General features: G+C 44.4%; 3 protein-coding genes across 4 annotated transcripts; 2 read left to right on the top strand and 1 right to left on the bottom strand.

Moving 5' to 3' along the window:
• Nucleotides 1-272: 272 nt before the first annotated feature.
• jmjd7 (jumonji domain containing 7) lies at nucleotides 273-13830 on the bottom strand. The gene is made up of 9 exons (XM_023430409.2): nucleotides 13690-13830; nucleotides 12863-13016; nucleotides 12643-12781; nucleotides 11798-11912; nucleotides 2435-2491; nucleotides 2230-2325; nucleotides 2016-2092; nucleotides 1766-1925; nucleotides 273-1248 (listed from the first exon to the last, which is right to left on the bottom strand). Exons 1-9 carry the CDS (start codon nucleotides 13736-13738, stop codon nucleotides 1160-1162), a joined length of 936 nt encoding a protein of 311 aa, XP_023286177.1. The 5' UTR covers nucleotides 13739-13830; the 3' UTR covers nucleotides 273-1159.
• On the top strand, nucleotides 3282-11675 carry LOC111672837 (uncharacterized). Of its 2 annotated transcripts, XM_023430408.2 has the most exons (13): nucleotides 3283-4095; nucleotides 4793-4995; nucleotides 5156-5423; nucleotides 5879-5956; nucleotides 6038-6199; nucleotides 6837-6983; nucleotides 7090-7338; nucleotides 7556-7693; nucleotides 8169-8415; nucleotides 8703-8978; nucleotides 9630-9857; nucleotides 9950-10081; nucleotides 10553-11675. In XM_023430408.2, exons 1-13 carry the CDS (start codon nucleotides 3574-3576, stop codon nucleotides 10906-10908), a joined length of 3006 nt encoding a protein of 1001 aa, XP_023286176.1. In that variant the 5' UTR covers nucleotides 3283-3573; the 3' UTR covers nucleotides 10909-11675. The 2 variants fall into 2 exon arrangements, with proteins under 2 accessions (XP_023286175.1, XP_023286176.1); XM_023430407.2 differs by having other exon boundaries at nucleotides 3282-4095; nucleotides 5879-6199.
• tbpl2 (TATA box binding protein like 2) lies at nucleotides 13821-19464 on the top strand. The gene is made up of 8 exons (XM_023430428.2): nucleotides 13821-14764; nucleotides 16157-16322; nucleotides 16424-16646; nucleotides 17015-17102; nucleotides 17183-17274; nucleotides 17680-17847; nucleotides 18028-18122; nucleotides 19199-19464. Exons 1-8 carry the CDS (start codon nucleotides 14615-14617, stop codon nucleotides 19273-19275), a joined length of 1059 nt encoding a protein of 352 aa, XP_023286196.2. The 5' UTR covers nucleotides 13821-14614; the 3' UTR covers nucleotides 19276-19464.
• The last annotated feature ends 191 nt before the right edge of the window (nucleotides 19465-19655 follow it).

Raw genomic sequence — 19655 nt, 5'->3', positions numbered from 1 at the left:
TCTTGTAGCTTCAGCTCTCCATCACAGACCCAGATGTTTCTGACCCAGATGTTCACCAAGATGTAAAAAGTGAACGTGACTTTAAACTAGATAAAAGTCAGTGTTGATCCTGTCAGACAAACACAACACTGACACATGGTCATAGAGGATGTGATGTCATAAACAGGCGACCAATGAAACGGAGCATTACCATGATTAAAATCACAGATTTCTCAGGTTTCAGAATTTATGGAAACATTTGTGATAATGTCAGAACACAACAACATATAGAATATAGGTCTAGTCATTTAATGTGGAAAAGATTCAGATTATAACCAATAAGATGGAAACAGTTGGGTGTGCAGGTCGATCTCTGTCTTTACAAGTTCAAACATACAAACAAAACTTTTCTTACAACAGGCGTCACATGTTCCACTAGAGAACCAGCAGGGGGCAGAGTTTGTTTTGTGTGTGCTGGGATCCAGTGATGAGGATCTGATCCAACTTTCCCTCCAGTGACACAGCTGATGTCAGAGGAGGGAAAAATAACTCATGAGTGTTTCTGAGCAGTTTTACCAGTCAGGAGTTCACACTGTGTGAACCGTGGCCTGTGATTGGACGATCTCTGTCCAGGCTAGTAGGACCTTTAACATCTGTCCAGAGGTTTGGTTTGAATATTTTCAGGTCTGTGAGCCTCCAGCTCAGTGTTCACTCCAACACGTTAACATGAGAGCTGAGAGGAAGCAGGCTACGCTACACAGCTGCTGCACATCTGGTCTGAACAGGACTGAAGTCCCTGCTGCATCACTGACTGACAGCTGCTGAAGTCTCTGAGATTCATCATCTCTGCTCTTCTTCTTCTTCTCTACACGGGAAGTGGTGAGAGTGACTCCTGATCATGTGATCTCTTCCACATGTAGAGACTTCCTTGTTTTCTCAGTCTGCACCAGTTCAATCATTCAGTCCAGTTCTTCTGTGAGTGGGTGGATCAGGAGCTCGTGGATGCTGCACATGATACTGAGGTGGTGGCACGACACAGCTGTGCACAAGGTGTGACACGAGCTCATATTGAGACGAACCAATGACGTTGTTTCATGTTGTGAGTTTAATTAACTTTAACATCATTCAGAAATTTAAATCCAACACACCGCCACTGTGACATCACACAGCTGCTGTGATGTCACGTCGACCCCGTGACCTCACACAGCGTCTCCAGCAGCTGGAAGTAGTTGTACTTGATGTCGTACTCCATGTCGTACCAGAAGTTCACTGCAGCAGAGAGAGAAGACACAACACTGACGTCTCTTCACACAGAGTCCTGATCTGTCCCTGTGTTCACCTCGCCTCGCCTCACCTGCCTCTACTCACTCACCTGTCTGCCCTGTTCACCTGTCTGCCCTGTTCACCTGCTATAATCAGCTTTGGACTGTAGCTGTGTTTCAGTTCAGGGGCCGCTGTTCCCGCCTTTATTGTTGCATCACAAAGCGCGGCTCCTGTCGCCTAGCAACCGTGACAACGTAACTTTTTTACACAAAAACTTGAGGTTTAAGTCCCTTGGTTTTAACAGTTGAACTGAGCTAAAACACAATACTTAGATGAAACAGCGTGGCCCTCAGCCTCTCGGTCACTGGTGTTTGCGGACATGATTTTCATTACCAGCACGCAATGAATCTTGGGATATATCACATCACTCATCATCAGGTTCTATCATTTCTTCTGTGACCCAGATCTGTCACGTGTTCACTTCATGACGATAAAAGAAATGTGCGTTCAGGTGTTGTTTTACCTGCGATGCAGCCGTGTGACTGCTGGACGTGGTGGAACCACAGAGACGGCAGATACAGCATCTCTCCGGCCTTCACGCTGCAGTGGATCGGCCGAGCTCTCCGGTACTGTGGGTACCGCTCCAGGTCCGGGTCCAGGGGGTCCAGAGGGATCCACGGGACCTGAGGGGGGAGGACAGGAGGTGGCTGTATCAGTGCAGTGTTTGGAATAGAGCAGAGAGCTGAGATTAACAGACAGACCCCTGAACGCACCTTCTCAGAGTCGCTCTGATCGACAACCTCGAACTCACCGTCGTCCTGCTGATGATAAACAGCCGGCTGATACACACCTGACAGAGAGACCGTTACTATGGTTACTGGGTTACCATAAGTGATGCATGGATTGAGGATGGTTTCTATGGTTACCATGGTGGATTGTGTGGTTGCTATAGTTAACATAGTGGATTGAGGGTGGTTGCTAGGTTACCGTAGGGGATGAAGGGTCTGTCTGTGGGTGGCAGCAGGATGAAATGTTTCTCTCCAGAAATGACACAGTAAAGATTCTCGTAGTGATCTTTGTGCACTGAGAGAGAGAAACACAACAAACACTTAACACATACACACAACACACTCGGTTTGTACATGTGAAACACAGTGTGTGGCTGGTGTTTTGTGTGAAGTTCAAGTCTCACTGGAGGTCACGGCGTTCGCCTCTCCGAGCCAAAAATTCACAGCATCAGGCAACTTTCCTAAGAGAAGAAAAAAGGTAAAATATCATTAAGACCATGAGGATCTTCACTGAGATTATCTGTAACTTTGATTTTCCATCTTAACGGTCTAAATGCTGTTTCAATGCCTGTAAGAGATACTGACTGCAGTAATCCCGTTATTACTGTTTATTAATAAGATGTGAATATAATACAATAATAAACAGAATTGCTGGCAGTAGTATTAGTAGTTACAAACCCCATAAACCTCATAGAAGCTCATGGTTATGAAGTTACTTTCCTCCTCATTTCTCCTGTTCCTGTAAAAGCGGAACTTGTTTCCACCAGTGTTTTTGTGAAATGATAAAATGAGTAACCCAGTGCGACTGCCAACTAAATATAGTAAGAAATGGCTGTTTCTCAAAATAGACTCCTTAAAAACTAAAGTACAAGGAGCTTTATCAAATGCCTGATAAAAGGCATTTATATTCAACAACTGTATAAAACAGCTTCAGTTTCAATAACATCTGCTTCAATCCAGTATTCAGCATGCCAAATGAATGTTACACTTATTTTTGTGATTTTCTTTACATTTTTTTTTTTTACATTTTTAAAAGATAATCAAATTTGTCCATCAATTAAAGCGGAATAAATATGTGAAATCAAGACTTTTGATATCGTCATGTGTAGCGTCATGTCTTGACATTTTCCTCAGCAAAATTCGTGTTTCCACCTCCAACAGAAAATAGCTTTTCCTTAACATAATAAATATAGTCGTTAGTCATTAATGGGCTAAATATGGACTGTTGTTGTAATTCTCCTCCCGGCCGCCGGTGGCAGCACTGAGCTCTCAGTCAATTCACCCGCCATCTTGGATTTTACACTGCGCCTGTGAGGGGACCGAACTTCAGCGACACTTCACCTGAATAAGTAAAGTTTTTTCACTTTATAACAACTTCACATCCACCTGAAACCACCTGAACCGTCCCTGACAAGTCCACCTTTAACTCAGCGGCGTTGTCTCTGCCCCGGCTCGCTCCTAGAAGAAGCCGGTGGACGTTAAACGCCGTAAGTCCGAGCTCCGTGAAGCAGCTAGCCGAGGGTGGCTCGGTGTAACCGGGGACATGGAGCACCGCTGCAGCCACTGTGGCGCTGCCATAGAGAGACAGACCAAAGGATATAAAAGAAAGTCTCTGCTGTCGCTGACGGACCGAAGGAGCGCTCAGAAACTGTTCCCGGACCTGAACCCCGCGGAGGCGTTTTTGTGTTTCGCCTGTGTGCGACTGGTTTTTCAGAGAACGAAGAAAAGTGGGAACAAGCGGGTTTACGTGGACCCTCAGCCCCGCTCCTGCCCGGCTCCCCCGGCCCGTTCTGCCGCCTCTGTCCCGGCAGAACCGCCTCCTCCGAAAAAGCTCAAGAAGAGGCTCAAAACGACTCTGAACGAACACGACTACGCGTCCCAGGACCCGTCGCCCTCCCCCCGGTCCGACCCCCCACCTGCCCGGCGCATCCGCCGCGGACCGATCCCGCAGATCTGCGGGTATCTGCGGAAGAAGAACTTCAGCTCCGCTCTGAACCGACTGCTGCAGGTGTCCGGCTTCAGGGAGGCTCTGATCAAAACCTGCTCCAAGATCATCTCCGGCGAGGTGAGAAGAGTTCAATCAATCAATACTTGATCTTTAGTCTCAAATTCATAAATAAGTTTCTTTTAAAATGAATATTATGTACACTGTGGACAAAAAAAATACCAACCCACCAAAGCGTGGAGGCCCAGAGCTGCCAGGTTTATAATTACAAATTGAACTGTCACTGTAAACAGATCAGCAGTTGATTATTAATCATTTAGGCCGTAAAAATCATAATAACCCCGTTCCATGAAAGTTAATCAATTAATTTGATGATTTGAAAAAATTAATCAAAAACTATTTTGATAATCAGTTAATCATTTCAGTCATTTATCAAGCAAATATACCAAATATTTTTATATGGTTCCAGTTTTTCAAATGTAATTTGCTGCTTGTCTCTGCAGCAGCAGCAGAGCTGTTACACAGCTGTCACTAGATCGTTTATTATTGATTATTTTTGTGACATTTTATTGACAAAAGGATTTATGACTTAATCAAGAACATAATGCGTTGGTAGTTGCAGCCCCAAATGCAGTTGATTTTGTAATATTTAAGAAACAAAACAGTTGATTGGAAAAATCATGAAAATAATGGTTGGTTGCACCTAAACTTGTATAATTGTAGACAGAGAAGAAGATTTCTCACAGTTGTACAGTGTAGTCAAAAGGATTTCAATAGAATGAAAACAAAGCAACTGTTTATGGAGACGTTTTCACAGCGTAAACAGATGGTGAACGACCTGGACGGACCGTACAGGAAGACCTTCAGCCCAGAGAACCTGTCAGCCTTCAGCTGGGATAAGACTACTTCCTGGGCTGAAGAGAAAGCTCCCCTGACTGTGGCCTGCCTCAGAGCCATGTTTCCTCCCGCCAAAAAGATCCAGAAACAGATGGTGAACTATGGCCGAGGGAATAACCCACGGTGGGTCAAAACTAATGAGAACACTGATTTAGAAAAATGTTTAAAGTCGCAGCTGGTTCTGATATTTGTTATTTAAACTTCAGGGTTAATTCCTGGAAGGCTCTTAAGAGTGGACTCGGTCTTAGGAAGATAAATGTAACGTGGGGTTGTCGTGTTTCAGGCAGATGACTGAGGACGAAGTGAAGCAGATGTTGGACCGGAGGATCAGCCTCCTCCTCTCAGTACCTCTGTACACCAGCACAGTCAGAGCCTGTTTCCTTCAGACCGCCTTCAGCGTGGAGATGTTGAGACACCGCTGTCCCATCAAACTCTTCACCATCACCAACAGCCTCGGCATCTCACAGTCCAAAACCGCCGCCAGGATCCACGCCAAGAGGCTCGCCCAGGAGCACGACCGACAGGTGAAGCAGTGGAGAGACGAGATCCAGGTGAGAAATGTTCACGTTCTCTCCACGTCCAAACCCTCGTCCTAGACCTCACTGTGAGACTAATCCTTAGACCTGGAGCTTTGGAGACCAGGAACAGCTGCAGCAAAACTCAGAGTCAGGAATGTAGGAGTAATTCTCACAAACCGACCAATCAGAGCACTGCTACAAACTGAACCAATCAGAACACTGCTACAAACTGAGCCAATCAGAACACTGCTACAAACTGAGCCAATCAGAACACTGCTACAAACTGAACCAATCAGAACACTGCTACAAACTGAGCCAATCAGAGCACTGCTACAAACTGAACCAATCAGAACACTGCTACAAACTGAGCCAATCAGAACACTGCTACAAACTGAGCCAATCAGAACACTGCTACAAACTGAGCCAATCAGAACACTGCTACAAACTGAACCAATCAGAACACTGAATATCCTCCTCCTCCTCTTTAGACCACGAGAAGGACGCAGTACTGCTGTGACGACTCCAGGAAAGCTGCAGCTTACACCTTCACCTGGGGGAAAGTTCGGGTGAGACGATTTGTGACCGACAACAACTTTCTGCTTCACATCGTCTGCTCATCAGTTGATGAAGGTGTCTGTGTGCTGCAGGTTCCATCTGTGTCCAGGTCGGACTCCGCAGATCGAGGATACTCCTTTGTGACGTGGGCGTTTCGCTTCGCTCATCAGGTTCGGGTTAACTTCCGTTACCTGCACGGAGATCCGATCAAAGCAGTGGAAGTGTCTCCGTACAGCGTCCTCCCAACCAGACAGGTACACACACCTCACACACACACAGGTGCGGTCCAGTGTGTCTGCGAGCTGGAGCTCCACGTCGTGCTGTTCATGAGCTTCTGTAAAACTTCAGGTTCGTTGTCTTTCTACGGTGTGAAGCTTTAGTCTCATTAATCAGAGCGACGTCTCGCAGCGTGGTCATCAGCTGAAGTGCACTGCTCCGCAACATAATACAAGAAACCTGCTTCAAGAGATCAAGTATCACTTTGGGTTGAAGTCGGCACCGCTGCGGCGTCTCAGGCTGAGTCTGGGGGAACGTCAGGAGTTCCTCAGAGTCGGCGCCATCTTGTTTTCAGGTTGTCCGTCCCATTCTCGTTTACACGATATCTCTGTAACGCCTTGAAGGAACTTCTTCAAATTTGACACAACTATTCAGTGGGCATCAAGGATGAACTGATTAGATTTTGGTGGTCAGAGGTCAAAGGTCAAGGTCATGGTGACCTCACAAAACACTTTTTAGCCATTACTCGACTTCACAGCAATTATGACAACATTTATTTTATATGACTCCAGGTAAACAGGGATGTAACCTGAAACTAGTCGGAGTGGTCCTTTGACCATCACACTGCATCATCCTGACCGGAGGAACTTCATCATCATGTTTTCATTTTCTTAGACGTACGAGTCGCTCCGACAGCGAATGAAAATCATTGTGATGCGAATCATCGCCGACAACCTGGAGGTCCTGAAAGGACCGAGGGGACGAGTGGTGAGACACATCCCTCACATCTACTCCGACCGGATGAAGGAGCAGAGCACCACTGTGAGTCCACAGGAAGAGCTGATGAACCCGAATGTTTCTGCACTTTCATTCTGGGGACGACGAAGAACCAGAAGATGTTTCCTTTCAACAGTTTTTTCCCCCACAGGTGAGTCTGGGTGCAGTGATACCGAACACCACAGAGGAGTCTGTTAGCGTAGCGTACGGCCTTAAAGACTACATTCCTGTGGTTTCTGGGAAACCATACCACATCCTGTGTTGTGGGGACGTCCTGAGCACCGACAGGACCGAGCAAGGCAACCAAAACCAGAACAACGAAACTCCAAACCTGGACCTGAGGTTTGACGGCCTCGTAGAAGCACCTCCAGAGTTTCAGAAGGAACACCTGTTTCATGAGGTGAGAGAAACTTTACTGCAACAACACCTGTGTGATGTCAAGTCCTGCAGCTGCATCACAATAAAAGTCCTCCAGCTGCTTCACATTAATAAAAGTCCTCCAGCTGTTTCACAATAATAAAAGTCCTCCAGCTGTTTCACATTAATATAAGTCTTCCAGCTGTTTCACAATAAAAGTCTACAGTACAATAATTCCTGTGTTTCTTGAACCCGCTCAGGAAATGATAAAGATGCTTCTCAGTGAGAAGAGTGAGAACTCTCGAGGATCTCTTCATCACATCATCTCACTGTTTCACTTCAAGACGTTTAACAACACAGCCAAAGACTACTTCCTCAACATCTGGGACTTCATCACGGTAAGGCTGTGGAAATATAATGATATGATTGAGGTTGATCAGTCCGACACTTGACTGATTGATCTGTGATTGTGTGTGTTTTTAAAACTTATTTCAGACCTGCAGCTCACTCTTTCATCCCCGTGTGCAGCCGCAGAGTTTCTGGTTGAACAGCACCATGCTGTCATTAGAGCTGCAACCATTAGCTGATTCATTGATTAGTAGATCGACAGGATAAATAATCAGCAACTCTTTTGAGGGTGGATTAATGATTTTTGTCATTTCCTTTGTCCCGTGACCGAGAACTGACTCTGTGGGAAATTATAACAGAGCATTTCACTGTTTTCTGACAAAACAATTAAGCAATTCATCAGTGATTAATCTGCAGGTTATTGATGAAAATAATCATGGAGTTGATGCAGCTGATCCTGTTAATTATTCACTGGAATATTCTGCTCCCTGACCAAAATTAATGTAAATTTTCTTCCTTCTAAAGTTTGTGACGACGGCGTACGTGACTCTGTTTGCTGTGACAGAGTGTGGTCTGGACTCTGTGGACCAGAGACCCTCAGACTACCCCTCTCAGGTCTCAGATCAGATGGACTGGCTCGGGGACCTGGCTCACAGGCTGGTGGATCTGGTGTGGATGCCTCCATCTCAGGAAGACATCAACACTGCTGCTGCTGCTGCAGGTCGAAGTGACAGACAGAAGAAAACCTCCCCCTTCTGTTACTGCAGAGAAGGTAGGAAACAGCATTGAGCCATTTTGGTTTTCTCATTGCAAAAGTAAAATTCTTTGGTCGATACACGGACCGAAGATGAATGCGTGGACAGGAGGGATATGGAGGCAGAAACTCACAGGTTCGATGTTTTCCTGCGTTTATTCAAACAGTTTAGTGTAAAATATTTGTGATTTGTTTCTTTCTCCGATCAGCAGGTTGAACAGGTGGAGATTTCCAGGAAAATGTTTGTTGGCTGAAAACACTTGTTGTTTGTGTCTGAGTCTTAAACCCGACTTGTCCTGTTGCAGAGAAGCCGGAGGAGCAGCTGGTGCGGTGCTGCAGTCACCTGTGTCCAGGTATCTGGTTCCATGACGGCTGCGCTCGGGCTCAGACCCTCTCGGACCCACATGAGGACTGGTTCTGTGGTCCGGACTGCAGTGCAGACGGGACCTACATCTACTGTCACTGTAAGGAGCAGAAGGGGGGGCAGATGGTCCAGTGTGGACTCATGGACAAGTGCAGGAGACACGAGTGGTACCACAGAGACTGTCTGACAGCGGCCGAGCAGAGCAGAGCCGAACAGAGTGAGACGTTCATTCATTCATCAGAGCTTCACTGCAGAGCCACAACTCAAATGGGTTTAATCACATTTGGAACCAGTTTGGATTCTAACTGGGATTAAATAAGATAAATAACTGAGACGAGATGAATCTGAAATGTCATGAGCAGGTTTCCATCACTGAACTGAAGCCGGTCAGACTGATATTTTATTCTGTTGCTTGGACATTTTCCAAAATCCAGAACTAATTCTGAAATATCCGTCTGCCAACCTTTTTATTCCTGTTGTTGGAAAAGATTTATGGGAATTAAGTTTTTATTTTATGTCTCCACGCCGGCGACAGTCAGAGCAGCCATGTTGTTTTCAGGTTGTCCGTCTGTCCCATTCTCATGGACACCTTGAGGGAACTTCTTCAAATTCTTCAACTTCTTCAAGGATGAACTAATTAGATTTTGGTGGTCAAAGGTCAAAGGTCATGAGAATGGGAAGGGCGGCTCTGATGGTCGCCGGTGTGGAGCAATAAAAACACCATCAGCACCTACAGACGTCTCTGTACGTTGTGGGTCTTTGGAAACCCGCCTTTGTCCTTAGTCTGTTTGTCATGTTAACTGACTGTGGACACCAGGGGGCGCTGCAGACACTGATATCTGCCCTTTGCTTCTTCCTGCTGGTCCAGCTCCGTGGTTCTGCTCAGAGTCCTGCTCATTGGCTGCTGACGGCGAGGACTTCCTGTTGAACTACACGAGGGCGGTGGTGTGGGAGGGGCTGTACCACATGGCCAGACGGGACGCCATCCAGGAGGGAGACGGAGACGCCATGATGGACTTCTGGAAGATGGACCTGGTCCTGCTGTGGACCAGAGATCACCAGCAGCTCTTCAACAGCAGCCACCACATCCTCACTGGTACGAGTCTGAAAACAGGCAGATGTTGCTGCAGATATTCGGCCGGTGTCACCGCAGGCTCATGTTGTCATGGTTACCGTGTGTGCACACAGGGATGGAGGGGTTCTACCCGGAGCGAGTCAGACAGGACATGAAGTGGAACCGGGTGTTGAATCTTCAGGGAACAGCTGGAGGAAACATCAGCCTGGACCTCCTCACTGAGCTCATGATCAACGAGTTCAAAGGTTAGACCACCGATTGATCGACTGATTACTGATATCAGAGCTCTTAGGGGTCCGGGTGTAAGTGACACAGGCGAGGTCTTAAACCTCTTTTTCACTGTGGGAAAGGTCAAAGGTCAAGGTCACAGTGACCTCACAAAACCCAGTTTTGGCCTTGTGAACGCAATATCTTGAGTATTTCGGCGGAGGCGGTATTTTCTAGTTCTTCTGGAGCTTTATTGTGGAGGGACATGTTTTGTGAGGTCACCATGACCTTGACTTTTGACCCATAACCCCCAAAATCTAAATCAGTACATCCTTGAGTCCAAGTGAATGTTTGTGCCAAATTAGGGAGTTAGGGGCGGAGCCAGACACTGCCAAGATGGCGACGGTGGAGAAGTTCACTCTGAGCTTCACAAACCTGTTGGTGACGTCACAGAGGCGACGTCCATCTTTATTTAGGTGGTGAACTCACTCTGACCTCTCTGCCTCCAGGTGTGATCGAGTTCGGTAAAGGCAGCTTCACGAAGCAGCAGGTGGAGCACAGCGCTCAGCTGGCCGGACCTCAGGCCAAAGACCTGGACCGGCTTTTCTTCACAGGGGGAAACCCTCTGAACCTGTGCTCGTACCTGTCCCGTGTGACGTCCCGGTCCTGCAGCAGGAGCGAGGACGTGTCCAGGTTTGTGGAGGAGTTTAAGAAAGACGAGCTGTTTGGGTTCAAACCGGGAAGGAAACATCAGGGCTTCAACCAGTTCACCTACAGACAGAGGCTCCGCAAACCAGAGAGGCTGGGCAGGACCCTGAGGAGTCTGTCTGAAGACCTGGACCGACGGAGAGACGTGATCCTCTGAGCACGAGGAGTCATGTGACATGGTGACGTCACTGCCGTGTTAAAGACTGCGCAGTGACACTGAAGCAGAGATCCAGTAAATAAGGAGACGCTCAGCTTGTGAGGAAAAACAGAATCGACCCCTCCCACCCCTAAGCAGCCAATCAGGCGACAGCAGCAGGTTACACAGCTGCCTCCTCATAGGAAGGTGATGAAGAGGTCACATGATGTCACCGTCCCACAGAGAGACAGTCTGTGCTGCCAGACTGTTAGCATTAGCATTAGCATTAACAGCAGGAACCAGACCAGTCGCTGTTTGTCACTTTATCAGTCACACAATTTTTATTTTTTATTATGTGGCTGAAGTAAAAACAGCTGTTTATCTGAACACGTGTGTGATGAGGTGTAAACGTGAAACTGTCATCGACCCAGAGACAAAGTTTAGAGCCTGAACAAACTTTAAGACGTTGGTGAATAAGATTTTTTAAAGACTTATAAATTAATTTCTTTTAAAGATTTTCCATGATCTGCAGAAACTGTGTGTGATCCCAGAACAGCTGCTTCATCTTTCTGACCTGAAGATTCACGACCTGTTTCAGAAGTTTTGTAATGACTTTGTAATTGAATTTGTGTTTGAATTTGTGTTTTCTTGTGCCGTTATGAGTCTGATCAGCTCAGGCTTTGTGTGACGGTCAAACAGTCAAACAGACGAGAACACGCCTCCATATTTACTGAAATGAATGAACCAGTGGATTTTGACATAAACAATAAACAATTATTAAAACCAAAGGATTCATTTTCTGTCGGATCAACTAATCAATTAATAGCTTCAGCTCTATATTTGACAGGTTGCAGATCTAACCCCTCCTGACAGGTGACCCGTCTGAGCATGCTCAGTAGACTGAACTCACCGAGCGCGGTGCTCATCCAGGGAATGTGAGGCTCCACGTCGTCAGTGAGCTCCGGCAGCTCCTCCAGCAGGTTAGAGCACTGCTTCTGAACATAGAACACGCCACGCTGCTGCACCTGCAACACACACACACACACACACACACACACACACACACACACACACACACACACACTGTCAGGACTCCACATTAACATCAACTCGTTGCAGATATGAGTCACTTCTCTGTCGTTTATCGAAACTGAAATGTCCTGATCAACAATAATCTCATCAAAAATGTTTTCGTGTTCTGGTCGTGTAAAGATGATTTTTCTAAATCTTAAATATCGTCATCAAAACCACCGACTCGCTCCACATGATGAAGTTCATCTCTGCCTGAAAAAGAACCTGTAACTGTCATTTCATTGTCTTGAACAGCTGCTGGAGGCATGATGAAGATTCTCCCTTCGATCTACAGGTGTCTGTTTTTAAAGACCTGGTCCTCCCCCCAGGTGACATCAGGTGACTCAGTCCTCCGTGAACCCTGCCAATGTCAGAGTTTCTGTTTGATGCTCTTTCTACTGTTTCTCACTCACTCATCATTTATATTTCATTTCAGATTATTAACGATGTTCACTGATTCCAAACTGGACCTTCTTACAATTGTATTAATTGAAGTCGAGCGTTTGATCTAAACTACGGTGGCCCAAGAAGGTCAAATGTGCTGCAACGGCCCAAAACACTTCATCAGGAGAAACGAGGTGCAAATTCAAAAACACAAACGAAAATAGAAAACAAAAACAACAGAAAGCTGCTGAAAATGAAACAACCTGCCGCAGGAGGCCAAAACAAACACAAAGCAAATACCTTCCCCTGGATGATGTCGAGAACAGCAGAGAAACTCATCTGTCTCTCTTCAGGCATCACGAAGCGATCACCGTTCACGGCGTCAGCGTAGCCGTTAGGAGTCACCGCCACACTGATGACCTTTGACCCCACCTTCTCCCTGCAGACAGGGAAACGGGATAAAGTTCACCTGACCACAGAAGAAGACCTGTGCAGGTGTCGGGGGGCGGGGCTTCCTTACCTCAGGTAGTCTGGCGTCCACCTGGACAGGGCCGGCCAGTGGCTGAAGGCGTTGCGGATGATGCAGGGCTTGTTCGGACCAATCCAGTCGCGGTAGAACTGCAGCGGGTCAGGTGGCTCCTCCAGGTATGGCACTGATTGGTTCAGATACAGATCTGCAAGGTAATCAATAATCAATCACTCTGATTGATCACCACTGGGAGCAGCAGTTTGACTGGTGCTAGTAAAATCATTATTATTATTAACTACTACAGTAACAGTAGTTATAGTATTTGTAGTTGCAGGAGTCGTAGCAGTATCAGTCGAAGTAGTATTAACTAGTACTTATAGTAGTAAGTATTACAGTGTATGTAGTAATAGTAAGTAGTAACTAGTAGTAATGGTGGTTTCTATACTATGAGCACAAGTAGTGTTAGTTATAAAATACTACACTAGTAAAAAAATATTTACTGTACAGCAGTAGAAGGACTGATACTAACAGTATTACTCACAGTACTTACAGTAATATCAGTAGTACTTAAGAGTAGTGACAGTAGTACTGACAGTACTATTAGTAGTAATAGTAGTACTGAAAGTAGTAATAGTAGCAGTAGTAGTAGTATAGTAGAATTGACAGCAGTATAAGTAGTAGTAGTACTGAGTGTAGTAGTAACAGTAGTATTAGTATCAGTAGTATTAGCAGTAGTAGTATAGTAGAACTGACAGCAGTATAAGTATCAGTAGTAGTGGTACTGAGTGTAGTAGTAGCAGTATTATAAGTATCAGTACTGTTAGCAGTAGTAGTATCAGTAGTACTGGCAGTAGTATTTGCAGTACTCGTCCTCTCACCGTGAGCTTCTAGTGAAAACTCAGTAAGGCGTTCGTTCACAGACGCCATCTTGGTTCATCACAGCTGATCTGGAGTCAGTTATAATGAGATCAAACTAAAATTCTGTCCTCACGGATTCTCCAGCCTCATGCTGCCATGCTGCTTTGTTTACATCGTATGCGCATGCGCAGAGCTCCGCTCCGGTAGTGATTGTGGAGCCGGTCTCCACCTGCAGGAGGGAGGATGAACTGCAGCTTCTTTTTTTATGTCTATTTTAAAAGATTAACAGGACAAACGACCACAACAGCAGCTCAGTTCAAAAACATATAGAGGTCAAAATACATAAGCCTTGATAACACGATAATAATAATAATATAAAATACAATAGTAGTATGTTAAATAAAATAAAATAAAATAAACCAATAAGAAAATTTATAAACGATTAATTTTTAAAAATGCAAAGGATTAAGATAAATAAATATAAAAAGAGACTTGAAGCATTAAAATGGGAGCACAATTTCATAGTTTTATTAGCTTTATGTTTTCTGATGAAGTTATTGTCTTAATATTCAGCTCCATTTCTTTGTTGAAAACATGAAAGTGAGATTTCATTTTAGCAAATTTTGCATTTGTGAATGTAAAACTTTGCAAAAAAGTATAATGAGATTAATTATAAATTATTCCTTTTCATATGTTTTGATATATATGATATATGATCCTTAAGAAACCAAAAAATACTTTAATGTGAAAATCTCCAGTTCGTGAAGCTGCCAGATAAAAGTGCTGCAGTAAGACGTTCAATAATGAGGTGGAGTACAAGAATAAAGCAGCGTGGAAAGAAAATACTCTAAGTACCTCTAAATTGTACTTGAGTGGAGTATTTGAGTAGAGGTAGTGAGTTACTTTCCTGCGCTGCCTCAGGTGAAGTGTGTGTGTGAGTGTTTGATGAGTTCAGGATCACATCAGTGTGGATTGGATGCAGCTGTGCAGCTCTGCCTGGAACCAGGTCCTGGAGGATCCTGGAGCAGATCAGCTGGTTCTTCAGTCATGGACGAGTCGGCGTTGGAGCGTTACTTTGATGACTCCATTGCAAATGTGAGTACAGACTGTCAGGCTGCTGTGCTGCTGTTTTGAACATCCAAAGCTTTATTTAAACATGAGGTTGAGGTTGAGATGATTCACCTGTCACCTGTCTCTCTGTGAGGCTGCATGAAGGTTTGATCTGTGACCTGGAGTCAGAATATTTAGTTCCTGTGGAGGATGAACTGAAAAAATAAACCCTCGCTCAGGTGACCAAACATTTCACCTGCTTTTTATTGAATTCTTTGATTTGATCCAAATCAAATTCCAGTTGTTCCATCAAACCAAACATTTTTTTTCGCTGATCATGTTTTACACTTTCAATACATGAAGCTCTAGAAGCTGAAACGTCTCAGGACCAGGACTCAGAGTGGTTTAGGTGAGCTCCAGATTTGAATCTGGAGCTAGGATATGAATCTGACTGAGGGAAGACACTGGAATTAAAGTGTGGTGAATTTGATTTAAATTTGTTAAGTTTTGTGAGACTTTGAAGTTGTGCAACATCCTGTTCTCCTCTTTGTCAAGATGAATTTAACAGCTGAGATATATTGTAATCTCTGTGCATGTTTCAGGGCTGTACATGAATCAGGAGCTGGTTTCACAGACAGACTTTGACTCTTAGATAAAACAGTCAGACTTCAGATGGACTGAGTCTGAATTCATCTGTTGCACAAAGCAGTTCAGTTCTTGATTATCTTATCTTATGTTTCCTGACATATTGTCAAAAATACACAAATATTAGGGAGGAATTCTTCACAAAACTTGAACAAAAATGCCCCAAATTTAACAATTTAACAAACGGGGAGAAATGACCCATCGCTCTGGGGGAATGGAGAGGATGTGCAGTGTTGGCTGGTAAATGTCACTTCCTGCCACAAGAAAAGAAACCGAATGTATTCATCCGCCTCCGTCTACTTTTTCTGATAACTGCTTTTACTTGTATGTATAAGTTTATGTATGTGTATTTTAGCATTTGTATATTTGTGTGTATATAAATCACTTTTCTTCATTTATTTCATTATCAATTAATTGTATTAATAATTATATTGTATTTTATTATTAATATTCTTAATTATTATTTTTTTCTTCCTTTGATTATTTAATTCCATTAATAAATGTGTTTTGGCAACACAGTGGAACTGTCATGATAATAAAGCCTGTTGAATTAAATTGAATTGAAATTGAGTGGAAGTGGACTCTGCTGGACTCTGTGGGTGGGGAGGGGAGGGGCTCGTCGTGAGGGTGAAGTCCTGCTTTGTTCCGATAAACCACCTGTTGGACCGGGGCTGAGCAGGTCCTCTACTGGGGAGCCAGACCAGCAGCTGGACTGGAAACACTTTGATCTGCACTGAACTGTCTGAAAGGTGCGACACAGATAATGATCAATGGATTGATTTCCTCCTGCAGGACTCAATCTTCATGTTGGGGGAGGAGCCTCTGGGCCTCCAGAGTCCCGCCCCCTCCCAGCAGGATCCCTCGTACCTGTCAGCGAAGGCGGGGCCAAATGGAGAGCTGGGGGAGGAGCTGGACCTGAGTTTTCTTCCTGATGAACTCAGCACACAGGATGACACAGGTGTGACATCACCGATGAATTATATTTTTTTTCAATAACCTTTATTGTAAATATACATCAAGTAACAAACAACAGTCTGTAACTCTGGTGTTTGATTCCAGCTGGAGCAGCAGAGAGTCAGACTGCAGCTCTGGACACGTCTCAGGACAGCGGCATCTGTCCGGACTACAACTCCCAGGATTCCACTGCAGCTGACACCCAGCAGGAGGCGTCCATGTCAGGACTGGGGACCAGTGCCTCCCCCTTCTGTCCCATGACCCCTATGACCCCCATGACCCCCATGACCCCTGTGACCGAGAGATCAGGAATCATCCCACAGTTACAGTAAGTTACTGATGAGTCTAAAGCCACAGTACTGATACTGTAGTACTGATACTTTACCTGTAGTACTGATACTGTAGTACTGATACTTTACCTGTAGTACTGATACTGCAGTACTGATACTTTACCTGTAGTACTGATACTGTAATAACAGTACTTTTCAGGTGTGTGTGTGTGTGTGTGTGTGTGTGTGTGTTGGGGGTGGGTGTGTGTGTGTGTGTGTGTGGGTGTGTGTGTGTGTGTGTGTGTGTGTGTTTGTTTCATGGTTCTCAGCATAATGCTGAGTTCAAACCTGGCTGCTCAGCACGTGTTGCGTTCACATGCTGCTGTGTATAAACTGAAGAACTGACTCTCAGCTCTTGTGTATGTAGGAACATTGTCTCCACAGTCAACCTGGGTTGTCCTCTGGACCTGAAGTTCATCGCCCTGCAAGCCAGAAATGCCGAGTACAACCCGAAGGTACCGAGACCTGACTTTCCTCTGTTGGTTTGTAATATACGAGCTGACGTCTGTTCCTCCTGATGCTGTTTTTGTTTCAGCGTTTTGCAGCCGTCATCATGAGGATCCGCGAGCCTCGAACCACAGCGCTGATCTTCAGCTCAGGGAAGATGGTCTGCACCGGAGCCAAGAGGTCAGTGTGACAGTTTGAGCCTTTTCCTACTGAAAGAATTCAAGCTAACGTAACGTGTGTTCATCATCACTGCCTCTAATTGTGTCTCCACCAATCTGCTACCTGTGGAGGACCAGTGATGTCACAGGAAAAGTAATAAAGCATTTCCTTAATTTCATATTTTAATAGGCATTAAAAATAGGAATTGTTAAAAGAATTTATAAATGAACAATTAATCCATTCATAAATATTTAAGATGTAAAAATGGATTTACAAAAGCAGCATAAAACTCATTAAATAAACCATTTATAGATACGGTAGGTTACGGGTCAGTGAGGTCCTGCAGTGGAAAGACACAGGTGTGACTGTGCTGGAAGATGTTTGCTTTCAGATTATTAACCCTCTTCTCCTCTGGGTGCGTTTGAGTGAGGAGCAGTCGCGGCTGGCAGCCAGGAAATACGCCCGGGTGGTGCAGAAACTCGGCTTCCCTGCTCGCTTCCTGGACTTTAAGATCCAGAACATGGTGGCCAGCTGTGACGTCTGTTTCCCCATCAGACTGGAAGGACTGGTCCTGACCCACCAGCAGTTCAGCAGGTAGAAACACCGACTGCTGCTCATTTATTCTTGAGGAGACGGGGTTAGCCTAGCTTAGCACAAAGACTGGAAACGCTGTTTGGGATCGTTCCAGCCCAGTTTCACCTCTGGTTACTACATAATTCAGCTTTATGTAAACAAAGCCACTGAGACTGATTGTATGTGTTTTTGTCTCCACAGTTATGAACCAGAGCTGTTTCCAGGACTCATCTACCGGATGGTGAAACCTCGTATCGTCCTGCTCATCTTTGTGTCTGGGAAAGTGGTTCTGACCGGTAATGAAACTCAAATATCTCCACGTAGTTATAGTGAAGAAACAGACGGAGGGTTGAGTTGAACATCACCAAATATGAGTTAAAAACTAAGGCCTTGTCCACAGTAACACAGATATTTTAGTGTCTGACTCCGCCCCTAACCTCCAGCTGATCCCAAACTAGTCAAAGAGGAGGGACGTGTGTGGAGCTGAGACTTCGGGGCATGCCGATTTGTGGCAAGCATACATTCAACCACCTGTCACTCAAAGAGGCCACGCCCTCAATCCTCCATAATTTTAGTCCTTAATCAAATGTAAACAGGTGAGTTTTTTAAACAGGTGTCATGAAGGAGGAAATTAGCTCCAGAGACCAAAACAGTTTTTGTACCAGGCTGTAAACATGTTTATTTCTGCTGTAAAGTTGGACATTTTAAGACGCTGAAGAACCAAAAACTGCAGTTTTTGGTTCTTCAGCGTTGGTTTCTTGTTTCAACTTTGGAGGTTGATGCTTGCTTAAAACACTGTCAGTGGATGGGAGGACAAAACAGAGGAAAATGTTTGTTTTACAAAATATATGTGTTGATGTGGACAAGATCTTTACCGCATAACTATGAGATCTGTTGTCTCTTTTCATACAGCTGTGGAAACTGATGTTTCCGCTCCAGTCATCTGTTTTAGCTAAATGCTAACAGCTACCTTTTAGTGTTGAGTGCTGTTAACTTGCAGTTAGTTAATTCCCATAATAAGGCGTCCAAAGAAAGAAAATATTTTTCTCTTAATTCTGAGATCTTTTTTATGATACAGATCACAGTATTCAGATAATTTACTCCTAATTATGAAAAACAGATCCAATAAATCCAAAATGCAGATCTCGTAAATATGAGACATGGATCCTGAAGTTATGAAGTATGTATCTTGTAATTATTAAATACAGATAATTAGGAAATACATATTTTCATAATAATGCAATACTTGATCTTGTAATTATAGAACATGGATTTCGTAATGATAAGATTTTTTTTTCTTTGGTGAATCCATTTCCTCACAACTTGTTTAAATGGAGTTGTAACAGTTATTTAGTCATGTGTTAAATTCCAGGAGCTAAAGAACGAGCTGAGATCTACGAAGCGTTTGAGAACATTTATCCGATCCTGAGAGGCTTCAGGAAACAGTGAGGACTGGGACAGCACTTCCTTTTTGTAAATAGATTAAATGTGTATGTGTATATATCTATATTTGTATTTTATTTTGTTAAGCAGAAGAATTGTGGATGGTAAATGAGTCTGCTGTTTGTTGAATGTTTCACCGTCCTGGAAAAAAAGCAGAGAAAACCTCTGTTGATTAAAAGTGACTTTATGTTTTATCTTCTGACTCAGACCTTCACTGTGAACTCAGATTTAAACACTGACTCTTTAGAGAAGCACCGACTCGACCTTTAATATCAATGAACTCAAATATCGGTGGATAAATCAAACTTGAGTATCAGTGACTATAATATCGAAATGATCCTGTTGTGTAGATAATCATGTCGTTAATTCAGAAAAACAGAGCTAAT

The sequence above is a fragment of the Seriola lalandi genome, unplaced genomic scaffold, assembly GCF_002814215.2.
Source record: "Seriola lalandi dorsalis isolate HSWRI2012SDOR001 ecotype SW California unplaced genomic scaffold, Sedor1 jcf7180002054902, whole genome shotgun sequence".
NCBI classification, from domain to species: Eukaryota; Metazoa; Chordata; class Actinopteri; order Carangiformes; family Carangidae; genus Seriola; species Seriola lalandi.
The sequence above is the reverse complement of the archived record's forward strand: the minus strand, read 5'-3'. Positions and strand labels throughout refer to the sequence as shown.